The following is a 12,296-nucleotide window of genomic DNA, read 5'->3' as shown; positions in this document are numbered from 1 at the left end:
GCCAGAAAGACAATATAAGCTTAAAGACCTAACTCCCTTACCCTCTGTCCCAAGGCGATTCTAAAACCTCGTCAAGGTTTTACAAATACATTTTACGAATGATTTACTTTTTCTTGTAATCTTTTAGACAGAGTCTGCTTTTCGAACCAGTGGTAATTTATAAAAATAAAATAAAATCATATTAAAAATTTTATTGAAGTTGATACAGGCAGTCAACTTATTGTAACTATTGTATTAGGATAATTTTAATATTTTATACTACATGTGTATGTAAATTATTTTCACCTATCTATTCTGTTTTTGTAGTGCCTTAAAAATGTCAGTCCATATTATGTAACATGTTCTATACCTAACGTATGCTACATGTTATACACATCCACACTATATAACATTGCAACATAAAACACGACTGTACATCTTTAAATGTTCACACTAATAAACCATGTTAAATATATAACCGTTTTATAACATATTGTGTTATACATTCAAAACACGTCTTAGAAATTGCAAGACCTGGCGTCGCACTGATATTTAACATTCTGCGTAATTTTAGGTATAAATAACACAAAAACACATATTTATATGATATATATTTTGAGATAGGCATATACTAAGGGGCGGTTCAAGTATTACGTAAGCAGATTTATTACAATTATTTACCGCTCATACCTCCTTCTTAGCAAAAGTAAGCAAAGCTCTTAAAAATATACACAATTCTTTATTTCTTCAGTTGGAAAACTGGTGTATATTTGATCTAAATCAATCAACGTTAAGTGAAGCCTTCAATTTCACGTAAAAAGGATGGTTTTACTTTTCCCCAACCTAATATTATTTTTGGGAAATTGGGAATTTTTGGGAAAAGAATATTCGTTTTTAAACATAGGCAACGTATGGATGTGTAAAAAACTTCTGCTGACGTAATCACCATCTAGACCCCCCCATCCCAATGTCATCATAAAGTACGCAGCAGTAAGCAGCAGACAAACGATGTTTCTCTGGGCATATTTAATAGGGTGTCCCTTATATGGGCAAAAAAAAATTTTTTTTAGATATTAAAACGCATACCCCCTATTTCTTTTTAGACTACCTAGACTAACTTAAATACAAAATTTGATCTTCCTACGTCAACGTTAACCCGTGCCGACAGGGCCCGGAAGATTTAAAAAATTGCGGTTTTTGACCCTTTCCGTTATATAACTGAATAAATTGAAATACTCAATTTTCTATAAAATATTTATTAAAAGATAAAATTACAGATAAGGCAGGATAGTTTTTTTAGGATATGTCTCATTTTACAGTCCGGGTACAGAGTTCTATGCTCCTAAACACAACGAAGCAAAAATTGATTTTGCTCTTCCTTTGCCAACAACCACTAAGATTTTGCATAAGTTTTACAGCTCCTTATAGCCGTATCATTAACAGCCCTTAAAGAAGGCACTTTCCTTTTTGCTTCTGTATAGGTAACACTCCATCCCCCACGTCATCCCATATAGAAATGGGTGTCTGAAGGAACGGCCCATCAATTTTTAACCAACTAAATAAATTTGTGCTCTTGACAGACACAAATTCACTTTAATGATTTTCCTGCAACAATAAATAAGACAGTATTAACAATTTATAAATTTCTCCAAATGAAATTAAAATTGGCAGGCGTTTCTTTAGAACTTCTTACATCAAGTCCAGGTAATAATATCCCATCCCAGTGAACGGTTACCATTCCAAGCATATTATTCTGAAAATCGGATTTAATAGATTCCGCTCTATCCTTTCGACCCTGTGTGCGAATACGTTAAATAGACGACATGTTTGTCGGGTAATCATCACAGCCAAGATCTAGTGCTTCTACCACAGCCTCAAGTTTATAGACAGAATCTCTTATGCTTAATTGACGTCTATCTAAAGCTGCAACTATCTTAGGCGTGATGAAGTCTTTCCTTCCTCTTTTTGTAGTACTTTCTGAACTTACCGTTTGAGAGGTGGATGCCAAGTGGTCCTCAAAACTTTCATTAGAGTTGTTTTTGATGTCTCTCCGCTTGGATAACATGTTGCGTTCTAACTGATGACGATAAACCTCCATAATACATTTGCTCACATCTTTTTTTATCTTCATTTAATTTGCTTTGTCTTGCCCTTTCTTCTTTTTCGGCCAACTCTTTGTCTACACCCGCTAAACATCCTGGACGCCCTGGTTCTCATTGATTTTGTAAAAATATTTTGTCTTCTTCAATTTTAATCCGTTCTAAAGCATCAGCGTGCGTTATGTCAAATAATCAAAGCAAACCAAGCATGGTGAAGATCAACAAGTTTTTTTACCTAGTTAGGTATAGCTCTGGTAGGGATTCTAGCTTTTTTTCAATATACAATACACTCTCGAATGACGAGATTAGCGCTTTCACTAACAGACAATTTCACTTCGCGATTGTTAAACAAAAGTACTGCTAGAACTTGACGATTTGACGGTAACTTTGCGACTGTTATTTGATAATTCGCGTTACTAAGAAAATACATTTTTTGTTACTTCTTAAATCCACTGCCATCTTTTAAATGTAAAACAATACGTGTTAATCGTGAGAATAATTGTCAACAAATGACAAATACCGCGAGTACGCGCCGCTACTACGTATGAACATGTTTCGATGCAAGTCGGCACGGGTTATCGTTCTTCAATGAAGGTAAAAAAATATTTTCGAGTGTTTTAGAGGCAAATTAACAAAACTAGGACCTATGCGTTACAAATTTAAAACTTTGAAAAATAAGGGACACCCTAATATTTAATGTATATAAATATAGTGCTTACGTAATACTTGAACGGACTTTAATACAGTTATATAAAAATAGAGGAATATAATTGTTTGACCTAAACGTAACACATTGTTTTAATTGACAACAAAAAAGTGCGATTTGTTAAAAGAATACATTACATACTTTATAATCTTAGACCATTAATAACTGGACGTGGTTCGCTAACTGTTACCCCTCTGGCAAAGATCAAAAATCTATGATCTAATGCGTTTATAAAAGCTGTTGCTACAGAATCGATGTTTCATTGTTGTAATCGTTTTCGTCGTGTAAGGAGCTCCCTAAAAATGCCGGTTTGTGTAGTTAAATGGCATAAAAAACGGCCAAAAACTTGTAGTTTAGTAAAAGATGGAGTAACGTTTCATTTGAAAGTATTTAAAACTTAATTTTATCAAATTTTTAATAAAAACAATTTATAAAAAGAATCGATTCTTTTGACGAAACAGCCAAACATCGATCAGTAATCGAATATTCTATGTATTTAATCTGTGGATAGTCTAAGCAATGTCACAGTAAATATGCAAGCAGTAGTTTGACTTCATACTAGAGGTCGAAACGCGAGCTATACCTCAATTTCAATTTACTAGTTAAATAGATTTTATTAATTAGAAATAAGACTAACTCACTAACATACTAAACTTAAAACAGATACACTAACAATATACTAACATAAAAAAAAATTAAAACTGTTACTCTTATTAATTAAAAAACTTGTTTAATGTAATAATGTAAGGAATAATAAAGGCTTTGAAATTGAGAAAAACATAAGGGATTAAAGGGGTAACATAATCTACGGAACCCTACACTGCGCGTGGCCCGACACGCACTTGACCGGTTTTTTAATATTTGGTAACGTAGTGTGGAGGTAATACCTAGATGGCATCACCAAAATAAACATATGAATACGACCTATCCTTCAAGGTCATTGATTAGTATCAGCCTTATTTAAATCTACCAATCAAAAAACAACACGCATTTTATTGATCACTTCCTATTTTACTACAATTTACAAAACATTTTATTTGTTTACATAAAAAAAGTATATTTACAATCACAAAACTAAATGGAAATACAAAGTTGGCAAATGTAATTAAAATGCTGGAGGCAGGCAGCCCTATCACATGTTTACGTACCGCGCGCTGTAAGTATTTATTTCAAAAATACGGCCGAGTATACTGCTTGTATATATTTTTACTGTGCACAATGTGTTTGTTAGTGTGTGTAAAAATTACGCGGGTGTGTATTGCGAATCAAATTTATAGTTGTGTGTAGTGTATGGACACAGAATATACTTAATGGTGTTAAATGTTTTCGATGTGTGAGCTTACCTCGTCCCCCTCAAAAAATGACATACTTTTTTGTTGGTGAATTTGGGTGCGAACCGCGTCCAGTTATTAATGGTCTAAGATTATAATTTATGGTGTCCAATTTCTACAGAGTATTCGAGTAAATGCGTGGATACTGGACAATTTTCTACTAAAAGCTAAAATATTTTATTCACTTGTGCATATGCTGGGTCCATTTTATGGCAGAGAGAGAAAATTTCTGAGCAGTTTAATAAAAATTTAAAAAGCCCTCAAAATTGGTAATATTTTAAGGAAACTGAGAAGACTTAAATCCAATCCAACTTTAGTCACATTCACTGGATTCACATTTGTATGAAATTTTAATTAGGTCTTCACTTACTCAAATTATACTTTTCTATAAGTTTAGGATCTAATTATTATATACTAGTTTCAATACTTACAAAATTAACAAAATAATTAGTCTTCTATGTCATGTTCAACACGACTATAATTAGTTATAAATTATATAGTAACTTAAATAAAAGTTATATGATTACAAGGTACTTTTGTATATAAGGCACTTAGTACATTTAAAATTGCACCATAATGTATTTGGGATAAGTTTTAAAATGTTAATGTTAAAGTTATTGAAAAAATATTATATTAAGGTTTCCACCCACAGACATTGCACTATAGTCGTACCCTCTCCTAATACAGTCTTTGCCGAATACTTAGATATAGAGGAATGCGAATATATATTTATACTGTCAGTAAGTGTAGGAATTCGCACAAGTCTGACTTGGAAATAATTGCTGACTGCTATAATTTAATTACCAATAATATAATATTATATATTTTATATATTGAGGAATTCATCTGTTCCTCAGGTTGAAGGATGCATAGCAATTAGCAAAGCAACAGTGTTACCAACTATCCAAAATATTTATCCCTAAAGTTTGTGTCAAAAACTCCTAAAATCGCCATAATTATTGAGTTGTCCCCTTAAAAATATAAATTCATAATAATTTAGAAATAATATGCTGTAATATGTATCAAAAGTCTATATTGAATACAGACAAAATATTACGTCTTTATCTGAAGATTTAGATTTTTTGAAATCATACATGTTGACAATGAATAAATTTAACAATTTTTTTTATGCGATGAAAATTGCCGCCATTTGCCTCCAGAGTAGTTGTAGGATAACGTATTATATATATTGTTAAAAGTCGCTAGGTCAAGAAAGAAATATTAAAATTATCATCAATTTAAAAATATTAAAGAGTCAAAAAATCCCTGAAAATACCCATAAAAATTTCAGACCCCTAAAAAAATCCCATTTCACTTATATGCCCCCTAAATCTGGGGAGAAAACCCCTAAGTTGGGAAAAAGCACCCCTGCAAAGCACCACACAGTTTTACCCGCGTTCCCGTTCCCGTAGAAATATGGGGATAATATGTGCTATCTAACACTGAAAGAATTTTTCAAATCGGAGCAGTAGTTCCTGAGATTAACGCGTTCAATCAAACAAACAAACTCTTCAGCTTTAAGTGAGAATAAAAGTGAGTCTTTTTTATTTAAATCAAATGAATTCCCTGTTGCACTTTCAAATCATAAAGAATGCTTTGTTAAAACTTTCTATATGTAGGTAATCTTAATAGATTATCCATAATCATTATTATACAACATTCCTGAGACCAGTGACATAAATGAGAAAAGTGGGTGTAAACCTTAATTTTAATAAATCTACACAGTAAATCAACTTTCCGGCATAATTTCAACCATCTTGCCCGTCCTTTCGTCAACACCATCTATAATAACCGGTGACGTATCCCGCACTGGTGTTGCTACATCTATCGCGTTTTCAGTTTTATTACTGGCAAGTTCTAGCATTAGGGTTTCGAGTTTTTGTGCCTTTCTTGTCTCATTATGAGTGATCAGAGCGCAAAGATGTTCCGTTAGTAGCTCTTTCCTTTCCCTCTCCTTCTGAAGACTTATTTTCGCCTGTAGGAACTCCTTCTCCACTTTTAGATAGTGTTTCCTGTAAATGAGAATTTAATTTACTAGATTCTCATTTAGTAGTAGTATGCGATCTATGCGAAAGAAGAAAAATGCTGCAAAATAAAGGTCAAACGTGCAATAAGGACGTAGACAGAGAATAAAATAGACAACTGACTGATTGGTGTGCCAGTTGTCAGTTACAAGATATTTGATTTTTTCACAGAAGCATTTTTTCACAAATATATTTTAAGCTCTAACTGATTATTTATTATTTAAAACAAGTTAAACGTGAAATGTTGTTTGCACACTGTTTATTTTATATTTTTTTGATAAAAACATAAAAATATATTACTGAATGACAACTGTTAAACGTATTTGACTCATTGTTGGGTCTAAAAAAAGTGTTAGTTTTTTCTAGGAAAGGCGATTTACCTTTCTTTATAAAACTCTCTCAGAAGAATGCAATTAAATAATGACTTCAACCATAACCAACAGTTTTTATAATTATAACTCACTCAGCATCAGCATAACTCAGACAGGCTTGGTCTATCTTCTTCCTCAGAACTGCGACATCCTGTGAAAACTGACCATCCAACACTTGCAGCTCTTTCTTTATTTTCTCCAGTTTCTGAACTTCCTCCTCGGTTTGTTTTGTCCTGGAACGAATCACCTATACATCAAGAACAATCTACGCTTTTATAAGTTTAACCATAGCAAACTCTTGAGCTGAAATTTTAGAAGCTGATTTTAGAAATTTAACTATAGCAAACTCCTTGTGGATCTTAAAGTAAGTTTTAATACTTATTCTTACATATGGTAGGGAACAATAGTTATACATAAGTTGTTGTCAATAAATAACAAAACTCCTTTTAGATTCAATAAAAATAAAAGTAATGGAAGAATCTTCAAGATATACCTTGACAGATTCTTATACTGTTAACTGTTTTTACAGTAACACTGTACATTGGCGTATCTAGGATTATTCCCTAGAGTGGTCCTGACCTCCGACATCAAGTCTATTACAAGTATCATAATAGAATTCCATATTGGTGGCCCAGAATCCTAGGGTGTGCACGGCCCACCCGGCCCATCAGCTATATACGCCGATGCCACTATACTTAAATGTACTTACTGTACTCGAATTTTAAAACTAATACCATTTTTTTATTTTGACTAGTATTTTCCATTTACAAACGAAAATTTATGAGGGAACTTAACTAACTGGTGTCTGGTTCTATGAACTATTCATATAGAAACCACAGATGATTTGGACATCTAGGATTACTTTGATTTTAATTTTTCTTTTTCAGGTAACTTAAGATTACATTGAGGCAAATAAATTAAATTAAATTACCATATTGGTTTCGATATTAAATAAAGAAATCTTCCCATCGACATTTAACTGACATGTCACACAAGTTCCAAAACTGTTTTAAGATTACTTTTTATCCAAAACTACGGCAGATAGCATATTGATAACAACACTTTGTGTGAACCTGATAAGCTATGGTGTGTTCACTGAATGAGATACTAATAATTCTGTCAAAAGATGAGTCACGCATTTTTATCTTATGCAATAAAACTGATGGTCTTAGAGCATATAGTAAAGTTAAAGCATTAGACAAAATAGTAAAATGGTGATAGATTGAAACCCTGTCTGAGTTTGCTGTATACTCTTCTCAGATCAAGGCGCGTTAGGACCCATCATAGCTTTAATTCTAAGGTACCCTTGCATGGAATAGAAATGGAACACAAAAAATATTGGAAGAAATAATCATTATAGTATTGTTAAGTTCCCAGTTACTTTATGTAATTTGAATCTCTCAGATTCTAAGAAATTTATCATGTGATTATCTATTATCACCACCAATGAATGGTATGAAAGTGTGTTCAGAGTGATGATGTTTGCTTATAGGCGACTATCTGATGTTTGCGACTTTATTGGGGCTAATTTAGGATTTTTACTATATCAAATTAAATCAAAACCAACAAGCAAATGTGCTTTAAGGTAATCAAATCACCATTACCACCTGTAATCTACAATACTACAAACAAAAGTAAGAGCTGTGATAGCCCAGTGGATATGACCTCTGCCACTGATTCCAAAGGTTGTGGGTTCGAATCCGGTCTCTGTCATGCACCTCCAACTTATCAGTTGTGGGCATTTTAAGAAATTAAATATCACATGTCTCAAATGGTGAAGGAAAACATGCATGCCAGAGAGTTTTCTGCGTGTGTGAAATCTGACAATCCCGATTGTGCCATAGTGGACTATTGGCTTAACCCAGACAGCTCAGCTCGAGCTCAGCAGTTAGCCGAATATGGGTTGATAACAAACATTTCAAAGTAGATAATATACATACCTATCAGCCAATGCCTTGGCAAGCATTTCTTTCCTCTTCTTATTCTGTTCTTCCATCAACTTCTGTTTCAACTGTAACTCCTCTAACTTAGCTCTGTGTGATGCTAAGTCATCTTCTGTGTAATTCTCTACACATCTCACTACATCAGGTGTTGTGGTTGAACTACTTTTTCTACTTGCATTGTCTTCTGATTTGTCCATTGTGCTACTTGAGACTATTGTATCACTTTGCTGGACGGGATCTAAATTTTCTTCTTTGATATCTAGAAAGTTTAACCTAAGTATATACTATTGGCAGCTACAGAGTTACAAACTACCTCCATTTTATACTCTAGAGACAAATACTGTAGCAATCCATGTTTACTATGTGCAGTGTGCAGGTGCCATGCCAATGCCATATTTTGTGAGAAGAAATAGACAAATATCAACCTAAAGTGGTGCAACCAAAAATATTACTACTTGTATCTCTTTCATTATGTTGGTACGAAAGAGAAGGGACTAGGTCCATGTCACCGCTATTGGTCAACATTTGTTTGTTTCTTCTCACAGATATATCATTGGTTGAATGCTGGGCTTCTATGATTTCATAACTGTCTAGTTGTGTCTAACCAGTGACATATCAGACCAGGCATTCTGAAGCTCAAAGAAATTATAAAGGGAGACTTGCTAGACATTAACCCTCAAAGATCAAGAATCTATGATCTAAACATTTAGAAAAATTGCTTCATAATGTATCAATTATGAAGTTACATTTAATTTATAAGTATTTCTAACTTATTGATATCAATGTAAAAAAACAATACCTAAAAAGAATCAATTCTTCAGCCAGAACAAAACAATCATCATGTAATAAAATATTCTGTGTAATGAGTTGAAGCAAAGTGTTTTTTAATCATTCCTAATACACATAAGTGTAATTTGTACGCAATTTACACTTATGTGTATTAGGAATCTAGTAATGTGCAGTGTAAGTAAGGACACAAAATACATATTTGTTGATGTTAAATATTTTCAATGTGTGACTTTACCTCATCCCCCTTAGAAAATGGCAGACAATTTTGTTGGTAAATTTTGGTGCAATATTAGTAGGTTTTGCAGTTAGTTTGAGTTCTGAATAATAATACATACAAGTATATGCAAAAATTGATTAGTTTTATATATATTTCGATAAATATCTTTTTGACAAACAATACAAGTCAGTTGGATTGTTCTAGGTCTCTGAAACACAAACCAAGCTACCCTTAATCAAATGTAACATTCACCACTAAAAAGGACCTCAGAGTAAGAAATATAGAGATAAGGAAGGAATTGATGAGTTGTTACCATTATTATTTTCATTGTCTATCCCATTCTCTGTTTGGTTATCAATACTTTCAACTGAATTTTGCTGTTTTAAACTGAGCTTGCATTTGTCGAAAGCTACATCTATGGCGTCGTCAGAACCTTGATTTCGTAACACTGGCAGTTTGTATTGTGGCAGTTGTCGTTTGGGTCTGGCACCTATTTTGTCTATCTTACGAGCATTTAATAGCTTCTGAGGTGGAGCTGAAAAAAAATTCCATGCATTTATTTATATTTATACTAGTGGACTCGCTCAAGCTTCGCTTTGACTTATTAATTTATTTATTTGCACTTCTTCCCTATCCCTACCTTACACTACCATACTCCTACCCATACCCCTACCCTACCTCTTCTCTACCCCTACCCTACCCCTACCCTATCCCTATACCATAAACCTACCCTACCACTACCCTACCCTACCCCTACCCTATCGCTACCCTATCCCTATACCATACCCCTACCCTACCACTACCCTATCCTAGGATTTAGGGGTTTGAAAAATAGATGTTGGCCGATTCTCAGACCTACTGAATATGCACAAAAAATTTCATCAAAATCGGTCGAGCCGTTTCGGAGGAGTTCAAGTTCGAACACCGCGACACGAGAATTTTATATATTAGATAGATGCCTATGACTTGGTGGAAAGGTCTGAAACTTTATATTATCTTTAAAGAACTTCACATCTGCTCCCACATCCTTCACAATGAAGTTTTCAAAAACAACATTATACATGTCACATTTACATTAATGTAACACGTTTAAAGTATGCAGTTTATATATTACAATGTCTTACAGGCAGAACATAAAATTTGCCTTATAATATTAGAACTCTCCTAGTTCTAATATTATAAGGCAAATACAGATGGTAGCATATGAATTCAATTTATAGATGAATGCTATCAGTAGTAGATTACGTATCAGGGCATTACAACAGATTGCATTCTGATATAATTAATTTTGAATTTTATCTCTTTAAAGTTATGTTTTTTGATGTTCCATAAATTAACTATATTTGTATTAAAAATAATATAGTTAATTTACAACACAGACAATTAATTATTATGTAATAGCAACCAGTAAACCTAAAAATAGGTTTACTGAATGAATATGAATATGAATATTTTTTAAATAACCAATATTTCAAACAAAATAATCCCCAGCTTAATGCTGATTTGTGCTATTTTTTTGAGAGAAACTACAACACTTAATTTTTTTTTAGCAAGCCTATCAAATCTGTGTGACATTTGTTGTGGAAAACAGTGATATGAATTATCTATGTATATCCAGCACAAGTAAATAGACATTTTAGGCATCAGACATAAAAGAAAGCACATATAACCCCTGCGCTTTAACTTGACACCTGGCTACCAAACACCTCCATACAAACACAGTACAACCATCATTCGAGCCAGGTGTCAAGGCAATCTGCACTAGGTGTTACTTGGACCTCATTAATGCTTGCAGTGATTATATAGTCAAATGTGATCTTATTTATCAAAATTGAAATCCAATATTGTTTTATTATCAGTAAAATTATACCTTTACTATATAAATTTACATAATAAAATCTGCACATAAACTGTGATTAATCAGCAGGTATGAATTAATAACAAAAGATGATTAGTCAACCTATCAGATATACCTACTATACTATATACTATAGACCTACTAATTTGTAGGAAAAATGATCTCATAGGAATATTATAACATATAGAAATTAGTGTGGTGTATCTGAGTAATCATTTTTTTTCATGTATCTCAAATATATAATATAGTGAAATCAGAATGTACATATGCACTTTGGTTATTGAAGTTGTTATAAATAAAATAAAATAAAATGAACTGGAAATTCCAAAACTTATAGCATTCCCTCCATTCCACAGTAAGGCTTGTTATGAAGGGAATCACTTTAAAATTAAATTAAACGAAAAAAAAACCAACAGGTTAAACAGGTATAGATTGCAACATTGCAGTTAACTTAAACCAAGGGAAAAGTCCATGGGAAACTTTATCACAATGGATAAGTGTTAGTTAAGCTTACCGCTATTTGGACCAGAATCCGATGATTTTATCCGTTTTAAATCTTCTTCGCTGAAACCGGTAAACGTGGACATGTTTTCAGTTCACTGAGCTACCTTTTATCACACAACTTTTTATTCTACAGTATTATTTAGTATAGTATATAAGTTAAACACTTAATCCAAAAATAGAGGAAAGTTTATATTACATGTAAAAATTTGAAATTTGAATACGTGTAAAAAATCGCAGGGAATGTTTTGCATTTTGCACCTCAGATTAGGAGTTAGGACACCTTGAAAACAGAAACACCCATAGAGAAGAATGTATTTTACAGTCACTCTGGGCAATCAAACGAACGATGAAAGTAGCGCCCCCTGGCGATCTGTGGCGTAACTACTTTTTAGCCATATATCTACCTATTTTATTTCCGATTTAAAGGAGTATATATATAAGAGAGGAGGATAATAATTTGACATAAATTGTATTC

General features: G+C 32.9%; 1 protein-coding gene across 3 annotated transcripts; it reads right to left on the bottom strand.

Annotated features, from left to right (window-relative positions):
• Positions 1 to 176: 176 nt before the first annotated feature.
• LOC112046292 (RAB6-interacting golgin) lies at positions 177 to 12,114 on the bottom strand. 3 transcript variants are annotated; one of them, XR_008251526.1, is made up of 6 exons: positions 11,832 to 12,111; positions 9,773 to 9,994; positions 8,451 to 8,712; positions 6,603 to 6,743; positions 1,967 to 6,127; positions 177 to 1,584 (listed from the first exon to the last, which is right to left on the bottom strand). XR_008251526.1 is itself a non-coding variant. In XM_024082891.2 (5 exons), exons 1-5 carry the CDS (start codon positions 11,902 to 11,904, stop codon positions 5,845 to 5,847), a joined length of 981 nt encoding a protein of 326 aa, XP_023938659.1. In that variant the 5' UTR covers positions 11,905 to 12,111; the 3' UTR covers positions 177 to 5,844. The 3 variants fall into 3 exon arrangements, 2 of the variants coding, with proteins under 2 accessions (XP_023938659.1, XP_052741935.1); XM_024082891.2 differs by having other exon boundaries at positions 177 to 6,127; XM_052885975.1 differs by lacking the exon at positions 9,773 to 9,994 and having other exon boundaries at positions 177 to 6,127; positions 11,832 to 12,114.
• Positions 12,115 to 12,296: the final 182 nt, after the last annotated feature.

Source organism: Bicyclus anynana, chromosome 15, assembly GCF_947172395.1.
Source record: "Bicyclus anynana chromosome 15, ilBicAnyn1.1, whole genome shotgun sequence".
In the NCBI taxonomy this organism is placed as follows: Eukaryota; Metazoa; Arthropoda; class Insecta; order Lepidoptera; family Nymphalidae; genus Bicyclus; species Bicyclus anynana.
Note: the sequence above shows the minus strand (reverse complement) of the source record. Positions and strands in the feature narration are given on the sequence as shown.